This window comes from Labrus mixtus, chromosome 7 (assembly GCF_963584025.1).
Source record: "Labrus mixtus chromosome 7, fLabMix1.1, whole genome shotgun sequence".
Lineage (NCBI taxonomy): Eukaryota > Metazoa > Chordata > Actinopteri > Labriformes > Labridae > Labrus > Labrus mixtus.
In genome coordinates this window covers 24403533-24422086 of record NC_083618.1, presented here as the reverse complement: position 1 = coordinate 24422086, position 18554 = coordinate 24403533, and the positions used below count along the sequence as shown (strand labels likewise).

At 44.7% G+C, this 18554-nt stretch overlaps 1 protein-coding gene across 2 annotated transcripts in view; it reads left to right on the top strand.

Moving 5' to 3' along the window:
- The window catches only part of pmepa1 (prostate transmembrane protein, androgen induced 1), a 33463-nt gene extending 17106 nt beyond the window's left edge, over positions 1 to 16357 (top strand). Inside the window, exons 1-5 of one of the 2 annotated variants that reach the window (XM_061041822.1) lie at positions 1680 to 2735; positions 6563 to 6717; positions 8539 to 8592; positions 8703 to 9046; positions 9125 to 16357. In XM_061041822.1, coding sequence (XP_060897805.1) covers positions 2678 to 2735; positions 6563 to 6717; positions 8539 to 8592; positions 8703 to 9046; positions 9125 to 9437 — 924 coding nt within the window. In that variant the 5' untranslated portion in view covers positions 1680 to 2677 and the 3' untranslated portion in view covers positions 9438 to 16357. Of the gene's footprint in view, positions 1 to 1679; positions 2736 to 6562; positions 6718 to 8538; positions 8593 to 8702; positions 9047 to 9124 lie in introns of those variants that run through there. The other variant, XM_061041821.1, reaches the window with a different exon arrangement.
- Positions 16358 to 18554: the final 2197 nt, after the last annotated feature.

Genomic DNA, 18554 nt, shown 5'->3' with positions numbered 1-18554 from the left:
ATCAGCAGCCTCATGAAACAGCCCAAGAAGTAAAAACACTTTATGAGCTTGATTTCTTATGACTTGTAAAAGACGTGTAACTTTAGTGCAGAGAAAGATGAGGTCAGTAATCTGAGCTGTACGATGAAGGAAAACTGTGGATGTAGGAAAGTACTTCAGCGCCATCACAGGACTCACAGGAGAGTGAGTGTGACAGATTTAAGAACAGAAGTGTTGCCCCAGAGGCCGCTATGAGGACTTTAATATTTAAAAAAAAAAAAAAAAAATCTAAATCCTACATTTCCCATCATGCATCAAGCCAAGTTTACAGGTCCAATCAGTGAGATGTGTAGAGAGTGAAATGATAAAGTGACCTCACTATATGATCAGAAGTGCTGGCTTCTCTGACAACAATGCAGCAGCCAGTATGTCCTCCTTCTAACTTTAGATTCTGGTCCTGAATGCTCTGGATTTGTTTGGACCAGAGAAGGTAGGCGGTTTTAAGACACCCCCACACGACCGTTTTGGACGCCCCTCGGTTTGCCAGATATGAGAGCAGTTATCAGGTCAAACCAACAGGTGTTGCAGCGATGGAAGCGGGCAAGAGAACTGGTTCAGATAGAAGTGATTGTACCCGACCTAAAAAGCCTCTGCATGTTTCTAATCAAATATGAAGAAGGTGCTACATTGAGCCCAACTCTTTTTAGCTTGCTGCACAACACATCTTCTTTGCAAAATGATTCTGTTTGCTAAAAAACCTCCGAGGGAGGACAGGACGAGACGAAGAAGAAGAAGACGTGTTTTTATGTGCAGCTGAGAATTCGTCTCTGCTTTGCTAAAGTGGAAAACTCGGTGCATCGGTACTGTTATGTCATCCTGTTACACCTTCTCCTGGAGAAGCCTGTGCAGAATGTGCAGAACATCTGGATGGAAACAAAAGACAAAAAAAAAAACACGAGAGAATGATTTTTCTTGTGAGGCTGCAAAGTGGAAGGAGTGAGGTAACGCAGGATTCACAGACGGCGATGAAAAAATTGGAGAAAAGAGGAAAAGATAGAGCAGAGGAGAGAGAGGAGGTCTGCTCAGTGACCTGCTGACCTCCACGTTTGGGAGCTGACAAGTTTAACTGCAGGCTGAAACACACACACACACACACACACACACACACACACACACACTCTGACTCAGAGTATTTCTTATGATGACACATCAAATCACAGAAGCTGCAGCTGAAGGGAAACGGCAAGATTTTATGAAATTCCCTCATAACTGCATCAAACCTGCACATGCTGCGTTCAATGACGCCAAACTAATGAAACAATAATTAATTTAAAGTCTAAAAAAAACCGGGCCGACTTTTTGATACCAAAAACAGGCCGATATCTTCCTTAGATCTATCTTTGATCTGTAGTGATAGATATAGATGACCACATGTATTGTGTTGATCCCTCAGTTATCAAACACTTTAGATTCAAGATTTATAACAAAGAAATGCTGTTCAACTGGAGAATAAATCGAGTAATATCAGCGCATATCTAAGATAAAATTAGCTGATACATATAGTCACTGGATATGCTGATATTGGCCGATATTATTGGCTGGTTGATTAATCGGTCGGGCTGTAGTACACACTACGTCCTGCAGGGAGGGTGAGCTTCTGGAGGAGGGGGACCAGTTTGAATGTTGTGTTTACAAACATTTCTACTGACTCCTCCTTTAATTCTCTTTAAACCGTCATCGTCTCAAACGTTACAAACAGAATTAAGACCCGCAAAAGCAAAAAAGAAAACACTTCCTGAAAGGCGGGCACTGATTGACATCTCTGACAAACGTCTTCCAGGTGAAACATGAGAATCGTGGAGGCCGAGTTTGCTGCAGCTTAATCTGCACGTTCAGATCTCGGAGCGTCCTTCCGCAACATGAACAAATGCACCCTGCTCGGCTCCAGAGCTGCATATTTAACATCTTATCTGCAGAGCTGAGGCGTTTAAGACAGTAGGGAAGGGGATGAAAACAACACCCTGAAGATAGATATTCCTCTGCAATAACACTTTAAATGAAATCATTGCTCGGCTTCTTTCTGAGGCTGCAGCGACGCAAACAAACCATCTACACGTGTCAGTTTTAAAGTTTATTGATTTCAATTTTGTTTTTTCATCACTCAAAACAAAGTTCCTGTATCGGCCTCCCCTCCTCCGCCTGCCTCTCTCTCTCTCTCTCTCTCTCTCTCATCATTATTCTGCCCGTCCCTCTGACCCATCTGTGTCTCCCAGACGCTCCCACCACTCCCCCTCTCTCTCCCCTCCTCTCTCTCCCCTCCTCCCTCACATTGACCCCTTTTGTTCACAGCTATTGGGTGGTGGAGGTGGCGGTGCAGACGGGGGGTCTGGTCAGCTGTTTCCTCAGTCTGTGTGTGTCTGGGCAGTGTGGGAATGTGTGTGAGAAAAAGTAGCAGACAAAGCTCGGTGCAGCGTCAGAGTGTGTGTGTCAGCCGGTGAGGACACAGGCACGCACGGCGCCGCAGCATCCTCAGGACATGTAGTTTGGACTTCTCCTGCAGCGGGGACTTTTGTTTTTTTTTTTTAGATTGTTTTCCTTTTCTTTTGCATTAGTTCGGAGAAATATCTGCAGGTTAGAAACTCTGGAGTAACAAACTTTTAAAGCGGGGGAACGTTTCGGTCGGTACAACGTGGAGACGATGCAGCCTTCAGCAGGAAGTCACAACCATGAGAACTGTGTTCAGACACAACTGTGCGGTGAGTTCATCCTCTCTGCGTCAGCAAACAGAAAACCAGGATGCATCCTCTCCGTGTTTCAGACATGGATTTATTGTCTGTTTAATCAATGCTGACTGAAAGAATAGGAGCTTTAAATTCTTTAGATTTTCATCTGGCTTCTGAATCGTCCAGGTTTTCTGCGTTTGTGTTTTGCATCTTTGGAAACTGAATGTTTGTCGGGTTGAGACTCTTTTTGAACGTGGAGCTTCGTGTGGCAAAAAACAAAACCCTTCTCCTTTGAGTTTTGTGTGTTTGTTGATCCTTGAGAACTTTTTGTTACTTGTCATAAAGACGTTAAACCTGCGGCGGATGATTCTCTCTGCATGAGTTCCCTGAACAACCTGGCAACCCACACATGTTTTAACGTGATTATATCTTGTCTATAACTTCTCTTCATCACTTAAAAACTCTGGTTTTAAATGAGGAAAGTGGCGCATTGTCTCCTGAGTCTATAAATATGTATTGTGATGTTTGTTGACGTTTCATTTCAAACCTTTCCGAAGACGTTGATATAGAAAGAAAAAGCAGAAATAAAAACAACAAAGACGAGTGAGGATGATTCTCGGTGAAAACACTCGCACTCTGGGCTGAAGAGGTTTGAGATCATTGGTCTCACTCGTCCATTAAAAGAGGAAGTGTCCATCTTCAGAGTGTTGGAAATGAGTTAACAGCTAAAAAGCTAAATTTCAGATTTTTCCCAGTGCAGAGGAAACCTGCAGGATTTGAAGCACGAGACGGTCAGTAGAGGGAGTTTTGCAGTCTCTGCCTTTCGCTCACTTTAAGTCCTCCTGAGTGCATTAGCTCTCGATGGCTTCACTTGGGAAATCGGCTTCTGACGATGAATTAGCTGTGAGACGCGGGCGCCGTTAACCTATCGGTTAGACCGAGTGTCCCATGTGAAGAGGTTAAAGTCCTCCATGTTGGCGTCCCGGGTTAGAACTGGACCTGTGGCTCCTTTCCTGCATGTCATTCCTCGCTCTTTCTCTCTTTCCCCCCAGTTTCTGACTCTATATCCCCATCCCTCCCCCATAGCTGGAAGACATATTTACACGTTCTTGTTAAAAATTTCCGTCTTTTTCGTCGTCTTGCAAGAAATAAGCATTGCCCTGAGCAGCGTTGATGAAAATAGAGGAAAGGAAAGCAATGCTGTGATGAGAAAAGAGCGTTTGCAGGACGAGCTGAAGAAGAATAAAAACGAGATTAACTCATTTAAAGATGATCAAAATAAGATTGAAACGTGTCTGCTGTCAAGCACGAGTACAGAGTGGCTCCTTTTGAGACAGACATTAGAACGAGAGAGGAATGACATGCAGGGACGGAGGATTTGAACCCAGGCCGCCCTCCATGAGGACTACAGCCTCCGTACCACTCGTCCACCGGCGCCGCACAGAGTGGCTCTTAAAGCGCCATCATCCGATCATAAAACATGAACAAACGTTTCTATTAATCCCTTTGTGCTCAAATTACAGATTATTAAAAAAAGACAATTTGGGTTAAGACTTGTGTAAATCAGTGAACTTCTTGTGATGAAAGATACAACAGAAAACTAGTACTTGGTCTTTTTCGATCATCTGATTTGTTGAAATTTTCAAAATCCAAAACAAAAAAATGCCAACCAGAATTTAAATTTTTAGACTTTTTATTACCCCTTTACCTTTTCTGAAGATTATTTCCTTTTTAATATAGATGGAAATGGAAATAACAGGAGCAAAATGCACTGTTTCATAGTGAAACATTTAGAAGTGACACAAAATACAGCAGCCGGTATTCCCAGGATAAAGTGCAATGAAAAAGGAGACGAGACATTTTAGGAGAGCGTTGCTCGGCATGATCACTCTCCGGAGCGAACAACTGGGTTAAAAACTCTTGAATCAAGAAGCTTTTTAAGGATATAAATGTGTAAAATCAGACGTCGGTGCTCTCGTGTGATGATAAAATGTGAAGACAGTGGATCGTGATGTGTTGAAAAGCAGCAGCTGAGGGTGAAAGTCGGACATTAAAGTCAGATTCAGAGATTTCAGCAGACAGCGTTTGTGTTTTTAAAACCCAACTTACTGAGTTTATATCGACGCTTTCACTACTTTAACGTTGTTTTGGGACATTTAAACTCCGACTCCCGGAGAGCAGTTTGTTATATTTATAGGTCGATTCTTGATTCTGTTATCGATCTGACGTGTCAACAGTTAAAGAAATGAATGGTGTCAGACGTCGTAAAGAGAGGTTTAAAAATCGTAGATGTTTTATATTTAAGGTTATGATGGAGTGTGTGTGTGTGTGTGTGTGTGTGTCTTCGTGTTGTGTAACCTCAAACTGATCAGAATTGCGTAACGTGTGTGTGTGTGTGAGAAGCGTCTGAAACCCGTCTGCTGCTTTCTGCTCTCCTGTCTGACCCCTGCCTGCCCCCCGAGAAATAAAGAGTGAGAAAAAAGGCTCCGATTGTGTGTGTGTGTGTGTGTGTGTGTGTGTGTGTGTGTGTGTTGGTAGGGGGAGGGGGGGGGCTTAGAGCAGGCTGTCTCTAAACAAAGCTCGGCCTGTCTGGTCTAGTCTGGCTCTGGTCTGGTCTGGTGTGTGTGTGTGTGTGTGTGTGTGTGTGTGTGTGTGTGTGTGTGTGTGTGTGTGTGTGTGTGTGTGTGTGTGTGTGTGTGTGTGTGTGTGTGTGTGTGTGTGTGTGTGTGTGTGTGTGTGTGTGTGTGTGTGTGTGTGTGTGTGTGTGTGTGTGTGTGTGTGTGTGTGTCTGGACAGTGACTGAAACCTGTTTTCTGTTTCTTAACACGATAAGAACATAAATTATTTTGTTGATGGTTTGACTCTCAGCTGATTAAAGTCACAGTGGGGGTGTTTTTTTAAATTATTATTATTTTTTATTCACGATTTAAAGGTCACATATTCTCCTCCTCTTCAGTGTCAGATCTCCTCAAAACATGTTTGTGAAGTTTCTTGTTCTAAATCCACTCTGATCCTGTATTTGATCATGCCTATAAACTCCTCTATTTCAGCCCTGCTCAGAACAGGCTGTTTCTGTGTCTGTACCTTTAAATATGTAAATGAGCGGTGTTTGACCACGCCCCTTCTCTGGAAGGGCTTGGGTGTCTCTGTGCTTTCTCGCTCCATGTCCTATTGTTTACGGTGAGAAGGCAGACTCAGAGGGCAGAACAAACACCTAGCTGTGGGAGTGTCACCCACCTGGGGGAGGGGCTACTGCCCTTTGTGATGTCATGAAGGGAAAATCTCCAAACAGCCTGTTTGAGCACACATTCTCTGAAAAGTGGAGCAGGCAGAAGACGAAGAGGATGGACTTTTCTCATCATTGGGGGGTTTGTAGACGGACTAGAGACACATATTAGAGTTAAAAAAAAACACGGGGGAAGTGGATTTTACAGAATATGTGACACTTTAAGTTTAGAGGCGGCTCACAGTCGATAAGAGAAAACCCAAATACTTACAGCTTTTGACGAGCTCCTTTTTGATATTGTTTAGTATTTTGATTTCTTTAGTTTTTGGGATTTGCAAAAGGAATTCAGCCAACACACTGCAGACGATGCAAAGAGAGTGAAGTGCCTACACTTCCCATAATGCAGCTGGGTAGAGTTGACTTAAGAATGAAAAACATTTTGTATTTGTGAAGACCTGTGTAAGAAACCTCAAAGTAGAGTGTTAGTATGAACCCCCACCTATCATAGAGTTTACCTCGATGACATCATCATGACATCATCAGGGTTCTAGTAGCCTATCAGCTATGTTTCCAAATCCGGACCGAGCAGCACTGACCTTTAAAGTGACCGTGATCGTTGTTTGTGTGTCCGCAGCCCAGCTGGAGTTCGTCCAGATCCTGGTGATCGTGGTGGTGATGATGGTGATGGTGGTCGTCATCACCTGCCTGCTCAACCACTACCGCCTATCAGCTCGCTCCATCCTCTCCAGACACGCCCCCGCACGCCGGAGACACCTGCCCCTGGCCAACGTAAGACACGACACATTCACACCTCATGATACTCGTACACAGGCGTGGAATATATTCCTCGCCGTTTGTCATGTTTTCATATGAATTAAACATGTGAATCAACGACATTGTTCATGTTATTTAAGGTAGTGTTGTAGTACTCCAGACCAAGACCGGTCTCGAGTACCACTTTTTGAAGGTCTCGGTCTCGTCTCGGACTGGGTGGACTCCAGATTTCCAATCAAGACCACCACTGATAGACTTCTTTCTCAAGTCATTTCTGTGATTAGAAGGAAAACGCGTCTTTCTAAAAAGAACAAATGCCACCGCAACCCGACATCAGACAAGTAGAAATGAACAGATGGACACAGGAATAAATACTCATAACCACCATATTCAAAACATCGGAGGTTCTGAGCCGCATGATCAGAGTTTGAGTCACGGTGAGGAGAGTTCGTAATGAGAAGAGGAGAGTCGGAGTTTGAGGAGCAGTAGAGTGACAGGAAGTGATCACAGCGATGAAACAGCGCCGCAGGCTAACGCTAACGCACTGACTCACGTCTTCATTAGAGGCTGCAGTGGCACACACACACACACACATACACACACATACACACACACACACACACACACACACAGACTTCAGACCTGAGGCTTCTGCAAACATATGACTTCACTTCCTGAATCACCTGCTACTGAATCACTGAAGTGTGTGTGTGTTCTGTGTCTCCAGATATGAGTAAAGGATGAAGCATAATGGTGCACACACACACACACACACACACACACACACACACACACACACACACACACACACACACACACACACCCACACCCACACAGACACACAGACACACACACACACACACACACACACTCAGACGGAGCTGCTGATAAGCTCTGGGGAGTCATTGTCCTAGTTAATTTGGATTAGCAGACAGACACACAGACAGGCAGCAGAAAAGCTGCACACACACAAGTTGGAAAAGTTCCTGACAAACATTATCGCCGAAGCAAAGAGCTGCTTTTGTCCTCTCCTCGCTGAGAGCTCGGGCGACAGAGACACGTTTATTCAGGGAATAATCAGTCCACTTGTGACTCCGTGTAGCGTCAGCCCGTTTGAATACACACAAAGACGATAACAACATTTGAGCCCACTTTTCAGATTTAGACCAGAAACTGGTACAGGTTTATGTTTCTGGAAGGACTGAGGTTTAAAGATGCTGCAGAGGGAGAGCAGGCCTCACTCAGAGTTCAGGGTTTGTTGCACGGCAGCAGAGCCCCCTAGTGGACAAACACGGTATCAAATCCATGTACACTCTGCTCTCGACATCCTATCAGGTGTTATGTGACTCGGTGTGGTTTTTCACTGCTGGAAGATCAACAGAAAAAGTCTAGAAAGTCAACATCACACCGATGTTGCTTGATTGTCACAGCTTGGTGGAAGTGTTGTAGTCCAGACCACACTATCCCAGAACGAGACCAGAGTGCACTGAGTCCGAGTCAAGACCAAGACCAGATCAACTTGCTTTATATCTTGAAATAAAATGTTGATCTGGATTTGTCAGGTGAATTCAGGTGAAACAAGAAATATATGTTACTAAAAATGAGATGAATATGTTTGTTAAGATTTGAGTTCCTGCAGGTGTCTCTCCTCCTGTCGTCTCCATCCACTCCGGCTTATGTGCAGCAGGCGTGTCACTCGCTTAGACCGAAACCCCGGGAAGGTTGCGGCTGTAACCTTTCAAAATGAATGGTTTAAATCATGAAAAGATGCACAAGACATTTTGGTAATGGGTTCGTCTCTCTATCTCTCTCTGTCTCTCTCTCTCTCTCTCTCAGGAGGGCAGTCTGTGGTCCTCTGAGGCGACGGGGACAAACAGCGGTCTACACGAGGTCAGTTTTTCTTAACCATTCAGTCTGTACAAGAACTACAAATCTAACAAAATGAACCAAGAACTAAATGTACAACAACTCTTCCAATGCTCTTCCTCATCCACGCCCAGGTGTACAGCCCCCGCCCTCCAGACAGACCCGCCCCCTCGTCCTATCTGCAGAGGGAGCCTCAGTCCCAGCCCGCTCTGCAGTCCCAGCGCTTCCAGCACACGTATGCCCCGAGTCGCTTCCAGCCCACGTACCCCTACCTGCCCCAGAGCCTCATCGACCTCCCCCCCACAATCTGCCTTTCAGACGGGGAGGAGCCCCCGCCGTACCAGGGACCCTGCACGCTGCAGCTCCGAGACCCCGAGCAGCAGATGGAGCTGAACCGCGAGTCGGTGCGAGCGCCGCCCAACAGGACTGTGTTCGACTCCCACCCGATTGACCCATCCAGCTCCTGTCTGCAGGCCAGGTACTGATCCCTCTGACAAACCTGCTCCCACAGATTCAGTCTCCATCTTGGTGTTGACCCTTTTTGTTTTGCTTACAGTCTGCAGGCGCCTCCGCCGAGCGTCCACTCCGGCGTCAGTGTGCTAGAAGCCCAGGAGGCGTTGTCCCGGCAGCAGAAGCCGGGCTCTCGAGTAGACGGCGCTCCCCCGACCTACAGCGAGGTGATCGGCCACTACTACCACCCGACGTCCCTGACGCCCGGCCACCACCATCGGACTGTGTCGTCCACGCAACCACCGCCGTCCTCGTTCATGCACGGCCTGCTCCGACCTCCACCTCAGCGGCGAGGCAGTGTGGACAACAGGAACGCCAGGAACACAAAGGAGAAATCCCAGAAGCCCCAGCAGGTGTGACAGAACGGCTTCGTTATTCCAAGACTATTTCTGCTCGCCGCCTGGGAAGTTTCCTCAGCAAAAGAGGAACGACCTGGTCTGTGGTAAAAAACGGTTTAAGGGCTGGTTAGTTGTAGTTTCAGCCGGGCATGTTGGTCAGTGTCCCGGATCATCCTGGGACTTTTGGGATGGAGCCGGCTTCTGGATAGGTAAGAACACCTGGAAGCCTTGAACCTCCTGCAGAGCACATCAGAGGAGGAACGCCTCGTCCTTTTCCTCCTCCTATCAGACTGACCTATCCAGAGTTCATTCATTATAAATATTTACATGTTTGTTTGTTTGTCTTCTTCGCGCTTACAAAAACATTTCCTTTCCAGACAAAATGGCGAAACGTTGCAATCTTCTTGGTTCTTCCAGGTTTTTATTTTTTTATTTTTTTAGTGATAATCCCCCAGTCGCTGCTTTGACTTCATTTGTTTTCCATTTCCAGTGACTCCTGCACCATGAGCTGCACTCCCTTGGACAAATGGCACGTTAGAATATCTCCAGAGAGACTTAAGGTTTAGTTAGCGTAACTAGCTTAGCATCGTGCTGAACGTCCTCGAGCTAAATGTTCTGCCTTATATCAACCAACCGGTGCAGGAGTCCTTGCTTAACCCCCCCCCCTGTTGTTTTTAATTTGATGTTTTCTGAAGAAGGTTTGCACAAAGTTCAAGACTGTTCCCCAGAGAAACAGAAACAATCTGCAATATGACGAGGAACAGAAGGTCAGAGGAGGTATTTTTATACACTTGATAGATACTTAAAGATGTTTTGTTTGTTGTCGTCTAGTTTGAGAAAAAGAGAAACTTCAGTGATCTGTTGAGGTGCCGACTCTCACGCTGAAAATATAGATGTTACGTGTATATACACACACATGTATGCAGACTGAGAGCCGACCGGACGATTTAGAGTTATTTATATAAATGCTGAAAAAGAATTGCACTATTTTTTTAGAATGAGCAGATGGAGCGTGAGTGAGAGACTTTGATTGTGAAGGAGCTGCGGCCATGGAGGCGTAGATGGACCGAATGAGACCCTGAAAACGTTTACCAGAAGGGGGCGGGACCACTCAGTGCACAGCGGCAGTATCACGACACATATCATGGAGATCAGCTGACTTCAGCTCGACAGACGCACTCGGGAACAAACGTTACTGAAACCATTGATGATGAAAGAAACAAATCCCTCCTTTTTATGCAAAAGTCCGAGTCCTGAGAGCGAAAACCGAAAAGTCAGCGTGGAACCTGTGGGCCCAATCAGAAAACTCAGCTGCCTCTGTCTTTCTCTCTCTCTCTCTCTCTCTCTCTCTTTTACCCCATTGGCAGAAATCGTTAGCCAATCCCAAAGCTGGTTGTCACTACCTCGACCAAACGAGTCAAAGCACATACAAGTTTGCTCATCAGACTTCTGCCTCATCCAAACGAACGTCTGAACCAATCAAGAAAATGTGTGATTTAGAGACTAGAGACTGTGTTTATGATTTTATTTGAATGTCAAAATCTTTGTGTTTGTGGGCGAGAGAGAGAGAGAGAGAAGGGATGTAGATCCAGGGACACGTGTTAAAAAAGGAAAGAAAGCCAAGTGCCCAACAGGTCCTGAGAGAGTGATACGCTGTCTGTGCACTGCTGGGTCCACACACACACACACACACACACACACACACACACACACACCCCTCTGGTAAGGTCTCGTTCCCCTTACAGGCATCTCTGAGCACTTTACTGCAGCAGGAGAGAGTCCACAATCTCCTGTCAGCCAGCGCCGGGCGTTAAACTCGGTGCAAATCTTTACTTTTTTTTTTTTTTTTTTAGTTTGAATTCACTGAATCATTGAGCCGCTCTGAACGGATGCAAAAAGTTCTGCTCCAAAGTCATTTGAAGCTTTGTGCGTCTGTTTGAATCAGCCCCCCCTCTTAGCGCAGACGTGGAGTCAGAAGAGACGCTCCCTTCAGACAAGACACAAGGTCCTGAAGTGACTCAGTCGTCTTCTTCCACCCTCCAAACACTTTCTGGTGCCGACCAAAATCAGTCGGTGGCGCTGAGCGGGCGCTTTGTTAAACAGTGGCATTGAATGTCTGGTCTCTTTCACAGAGAGCATTCCTGAAATCTTTTTTAATAATAACAGTTTAGACATTTTGGAGACTGAGCATCTCTCCGCTTTGTGCTGCTGCCGCTCTTATAAAACAACCTTTGACATTTGAGAAATAAAAACCCACATCTCTCAATAATAAAAAAAGACACTTTCTCTCATCATGTTCGCAGCTTTGGAGCAGAACTTTTTTGTGCGCTGAATGCAGCACGAGACAGGTCGTCAAGAAGCTAGACACACTGAAGTGTTGAAAAGTGACACAAGTGTTTATGGCGGCCTTGTCGCGGGTCGTCCGTTGAAGAGTTGAAGGAATAAAAGGTGAAATCGTAGCTGATGAAAATATGCAGAATATGTTTGGTAGATGTGAAGGGACCACATGTTGGCGCAAAGAAAAGCCAGCGATCTTTAGAGTCCAGTCTTTATGCAACAGCGCCCTCTACAGGGACCGGAACCAAACCACAGCCAAGACCCCCAAAACTGACTCGGCTCGAATTTGCATAAGACAAGGAAAGACAAATGGCCAAAAAAAGTGATAGTATCGAGTGAATCCCAAATGTTTTTGTCTTCTTTCCTTCTGAAACGAATCACAGACAGGCCCCCGTGTCCACCTGGCGTTTTATTCTGAGCGCCAGCGTCTTTTCTCAGAGTAAAGAGCGTCTGAGTAGAGAGCGTTTGCAGCAGAAAGCGGTCGCCTGGAGAAAAGGCGCAGCGCCCAGCGTCTTTTTTCTGAGCGCTCCGAGCTGCAGATCTTTCAACTTTGCATCAGAGTCTCTAGAGATTTTCTGTTAATTTACTCGTCATCTTTAAAAGACCAGAAATTTTAATGGTTTTCAAGTTATTTCCAAAAATCTTAAAGATTCTTAAAACCATCGGGGTGAAAATGATTCAGGCTGCTGTCCAATAAAAGCTAGTTTTTTTCGGCTTCTGAAGCAGCAAATTTGTTTCCTAACCCAAAATAATTTACAATCCAGGATTCGAGGAATGTTGTTATCTCGTCCTCATGGTTACACAGCAGACTGAATCACTCCTCAAACTTCTGTTCATATTTTAACAAATTTAAAACTCCGGAGCTGCATCCATCCGTCAAATCAGGTTTTTTATTTGTGATTGGACTTCAGTGATTTAGAAAAAGACAAAAATAGAACTCATAATCAAAAGTCATGTCTTTCTCTTGTTTTGTTTACAGTCTCTGCTTTCCTTTTTTTAAATTTAATTTGAGCACTTGAAGATAAAAAGAAACGATTTTAAAGAATCTCTTGACCCAAAGCAGCCGAAGGAGTGACGAGTCGTTCAATCAAAAAAAAAACAAGATCCTGAGCCCGGTTCTACCGACGGGCTTAGATACGTTATTGACCTTCCCTCTCCTGTGTCTCCTCTTTCCCTCCATCAGGATGAATCTTGTGTTCGGACTTGGCTGTCCCCCCCTTTAGTTTTTTAACGGTTTGGGTCCCTGCTGTGGAGGGTTTGCAGCGGGTATCAGAAGGCTGGACGGACGCTGAGCGGAGAGTAGTCGGTAGATTTATGTAGGTAGAGTCAAAAGTAAAGACTGTAGAATTAATCTCTCGCTTCAGGGAAACCTGCGCTGGCTGACGATACAAAAACAAAAAAGACGAGAGGAGAGGATGGAGAATCACACATTTATTCGCCCATACGCAGACGATACAGCGCTCTACCTGCACACACACACAAACACACACACGCCTTTGTTTACACGCAGAGAGGTGACAACAGGTTCGCTTTGTCTTTCTTTAACCATCGATATGTTCTAAATTCTCTGTTTTATTATGAAGTATTAAAACACAAGAACCATCGTGAAGTCGACATTGACCTTCAAATCAAATCAGTGCAAAGAAAACGCCGAATTCTGTGGGTCTCTCTGCTTCAAACCAGCCTGAATGCAGTGTGACTTTTTGTTTAGCGAGCAGACAAGGTCTTTCCCACAGCAGAGTGTGTGTGTGTGTGTGTGTGTGTGTGTGTGTGTGTGTGTGTGTGTGTGTGTGTGTGTGTGTGTGTGTGTGTGTGTGTGTGTGTGTGTGTGTGTGTGTGTGTGTGTGTGTGTGTGTGTGTGTGTGTGTGTGTGTGTGTGTGTGTACTCTGACTTGCCCTGGGAAAGACCTCCAGCTGTCTAGACAAAAACTAAACACACACACACTCAGACTAAACAAACGCACCTAGAAACCAGACCTTCAACACACACACATACTCACAGGTGAGCTTCATTCATACACTTTTTTTTTTTATTGAGGACCACACAAGATAGAATAACATCTCTCTCACAAACGCACGCACACACACACACACACACACACACACTCCTTCCTCTCTCCGTCTCTGAACGAGCTCTTTCCTGTTCCTGTTAGAGATGCCTGCTGTCCAATGACGGAGCTCCTCTAAGACCGGCCCTCGCCTCCATTGGCCGGCTGGTGGTCTCCATTGGAAACGTTTACCATACATATATATCTATATTGTCTTTGCTATGTCGTACAAGTGTGCCTGCCTACGCTGAGACGGGCGAAATGTGAGTGGCTAGTTTGGGCTGTCAATCATCCCAGGCCACGCCTCCTTACTGTCTCAGACGATGATTGGATGATGATGATGATGATGATGATGATGATGAAGATGATGTTTTTTGATAGTGATGCCGCAGAGAGCGTTGCAATACACCTACTATTTGCCTTTTTGATAATATTAGTTCTATTTTAACGTAGTGTGCGTAATGTAACTTTTTTATTGTTGTTTTTTGTTGTTTTTTTCACTTGAGAACAAAAAGTTCATTTAACTTCAATCCATCGATCTCACAAACTTAGTTTTTTTTTGTTGTTTTATCACCAACTTTGAGAGTTTAAAACTGAAGACTACCTAACAAACACAAACACACACGCTGTCGTTCAACGGGACGCCGACTTTTAAGTGCCAGTTTCAAATAATGAAGTTCCTCGAGGACGAGGCTTGTGTTTCAGCGTGCTAACCCACCACTGTCGTCTCTCTCGTTCTCGTTCAGTCCTGAGAAACATTTGTCCTTTAATTCTCTAATCACCATTTTCTCCGCGCCCCGGCCCAGCGTCTACTCGTGTGCCTTCTGGTGTCCGGGGTTCAAACGGAGACTTCAGAAAAAACACGTTAAGGATCGACGAACCCTCAAACACGCTGATGAAACTGTAGATGAAACATTTTGTCGACGATTCAGCTGAAAGTTTTCAACCCAGAGTGAACTTCAATGCATCCGATTTTAAAGGTCACAAATTCTGTTAAACACACTTCACCATGATCCTCTAACTCTAATATGTGTCTTTAGTCTGTCTACAAACCCCCCAATGATGAGAAAAGTCCATCCTCTCCGTATTTTGCCTGCTCCACTTTTCAGTAAATGTGTGCTCAAACAGGCCGTTTGGAGATTTTCCCTTCATGACATCACAAAGGGCAGTAGCCCCTCCCCCAGGTGGGTGGCCCTCCCACAGCTAGGTGTTTGTTCTGTCCTCTGAGTCTGCCTTATCACCGTAAACAATAGGACATGGAGCGAGAAAGCCAGAGACATACAAGCCCTTCCAGAGAGGGGGCGTGGTCAGACACAGCTCATTTACATATTTAAAGGTACAGACACAGAAACAGCCTGTTCTGAGCAGGGCTGAAATAGAGGAGTTTATAGACATGATCAAATACAGGATCAGAGTGGATTTAGAACAAGAATCTTCACACACATGTTTTGAGGAGCTCTGAGACTTATTTACACTGAAAAAGAGGAGGAGGATATGTGACCTTTAATGGAAGATCATAACATTTAATATCATGTTCCTTCCTTCCTTTCTCCTCGGCCTCATCTCTACTCTGTCTTTATTGTACATGAGTAAATATTAGCGTGCAAATATTAGCGTGCATATTTATATTTATTTACACTGGTTGAAGAGGAGAATATGTGACCTTTAACCTTGGATGGTGTTTAAAGTCAAATTAAATCTCAGCTTCAAGTTGAAGCATCTACTTGGATGCAAATCGACAGTAAACGAGAACTCAAATCCAACATGGCTGCAATAAAAAGAAAACAAAACGTGTTTCACAGTAAAACAATAAACGCCTTGGCGTCCTCCAGAGGTCGGACTACAGCGAAGTGTTTCTGATCTCGGCACCATTCAACACATTTCCAAAGAAGGACTCAACAAGACTCTGAAGGCAAAGAGTCACACCTGACTTGAATCTTTATCTTTTTTGTATTTTCTTTGCTTTCACTCGTTCCGTAACTCAAACTCGAGTCGCTGATAAACGTCAGAGAAACGGTTTCCCTCGTGTTTCTGCTCATCGTGGCGTTCTGTTCCCGCTCACTCTGCTCGTTGAATCAGCGCTGCACGGCGCCGCACCTCTGACAATGTTGACGTTAAATAGACGACCAACACTCACTTTCGTTTTTTGCAGTTTTTTTTTTTACGTGTGCTCGCTCAGACGCAGCCTGGACGTCTTATGGGATGAGATCGTGACTATCGTAGAAGTCTTCCACCTGTCGTTGAGTTTTTCTCGTCAGCATGTCGACGTGAGACTTCAGATTCAGCCGCAGGTTCAGAACTCTTCAATCAGTGTTCCCGTCTGTTTTCTGTCACCGCATGGCTCACACACTTATATAGAGGCCTACTTAACGATAATAACGGCTTTCTTTGTTTTTATTTATACCGGGCGCTCTACGTTGTTGTTTTCTCCTCAACAATGGTTTATGGTTGTTGTTGTTGTTGTTGTTGTTGTTGTCTCAGAACGTGGACATGAATCGGACACATTTCAGTTATAGCCTTCGATTTAAAAAATAAATAAAAAAACTTTTATAAATACATCCGTGTTGACTCTGCTTCTTTCACTGTTTGTGCCTCGCGGCCTCTCATCGAGATCTCACAACAACCGGGACCGAGACCGAGTCCAGACCAAGACCAAGACATGTAGGGATCAAGACCAAGACCATGACATGTAGGGATCAAGACTAAGTCAAGACCAAGAAATGACATCACACATTGACCTTTGTTACCATTTCTTTGAGCTGTTTGACCTTACTTTGGGATCCCTTACCACTTCCTGTTTCTGGGCTTAACTTCATGTCCTAACCTTCACTCCCCAGGAAGGGCCTTACCTTCAAAAATAAAAGCACACAGCAAGTAAAGTACTCTCAGGTTAAGACAGCACAAACATTTCAAAATAAAAGCACATAGAGAGTAATGTACTCTCAGCTTAAAGGGGCTATATGTAACTTTTTACATGTATAAATCGTTTTTTATTGCTTTTATATTAATAAGCGAACGGTTAACTGATGTGAAAAAGTAGAGGTTCACTGTCTATCTGTGTTGCCTGTATAACATTTTTCCCCGGGTTGTATTTTCCGCGAAAGCTCCAGGAAGTGACATTTTATGCACTTTCTCAACGTCCTCAGTCCGCTCTGTTTACAGAGATCAACAGTACAAACTCATCACACACTCCTGCTCTCAGCCAGTGCCTGCCGAGTCTGTCGTTTGTAGGATGGAGAATGAATACAGACACACAGACTCCTTCACAGACTTTCACATGTGTATGACCACTTATCGCTTCTGTAAACATTATGTAAATATCCAGTGTTTCGCGGTCGATAATGATGCTCGTTTGTGTACGTACGAGCACGTATGACGAGCGCGCGAGGGAGAGCGAGCAACAGGTTACTGGTGCAGTTCGCCTTATGGCCATGCGGTATCGCTACAAACGCAGTATTTTTGAAAGTTACATATAGCCCCTTTAAGATAGGACAAACATTTCAAAATAAAAGCACATAGAGTAAAGTACTGTCAGCTTAAGACAGGACAAACATTTCAAAATAAAAGCACAGAGAGTGAAGTACTCTCAGCTCATAACTGTCCATTTCTCCACCTCTGCTGCTGACTGACCCGTTTTTGTCATCCATGCAATGTCAGCAAGAATCCAGCAGGCGGCGCAATTTGCTTATAAACTCTGATATTGATGGCACATCAGACAAACAAAACATCATCCAGTCTGTCAGCCTCACTCGACAGCTTTTTTCAGACTAATAAACCATCATCACACCTGTGTTCCACTTCTACCCACAATGCCTTCTAAGTTATTTTTCTTTGCCTTTTATTGGACGGGACAGCCAAAGAGAGACAGGAAATGTTGGGGGAGTACAGAGTAGGGGGATGACATGCAGCAAAGGGCCGAGGTCAGATTAGAATCCACAGCCGCTGCAACGAGGACTGAAGCCTTTGTACACGGGTCGTGCAACGTAACTGCTGGGTCATCTGCGCTCTCATTAAGAGCTGCTTTTATATGTCAAAACGTGCAGCAACACCAGACTAGAAAAAAAGGGAATGGGGGGAAAAAAGGGCCTTAAATTGGGATGAGCTTTTGGCGAATGAAAAACGACTGTCCTGATTACGGACAGGCGCTCTGATGCTGTAAAAAAATCCTTTATTCAACGGGGACGTGTCTCAGTTGAGTCGAAACGCGGAGACACGTTCCTGTTGAATAAAATATTTTTATACTGCATCAACATTTGACCTCTGAACTTAATCACGGCCTGATTCCGCTACATCTTCTGACCCGGTGCACCACTAGCTTTGTCCTTTTCTTTATCACCCATGACTCTGTGATGAGCTTTGATTTGAAGTAACATTTAAATCTGTCAACACTCAGTATCAATTCCTCTAAATTGCTGAATAATCCTCTTTGATCGGAGAAGCCTTCTGCCTCTTTCCCAATCACCCTAAAACAACCATGCTGCTCCGACTAGAAACACAACAAACCGCCTGTCAACACGTGCAAACACATTTTCAGCCGACATTTTAAAGAAGTGAACTATTAATAAGCTCCCCTTTAAGGTGTGTGCAGCTACAGCTGTGGGAATGATTTGAGATTTAGGAGAAAAGCATGTAAATTCCTGTCATTCTTCTTACCTCATGCCCTCCAAGTACAACTTCCTGTTTGCTGCATGCCCCGCCCATCTGTGTGATGTCACACCAATGAAGGTGTGATGAGTTTTAATGAGGTGATGTC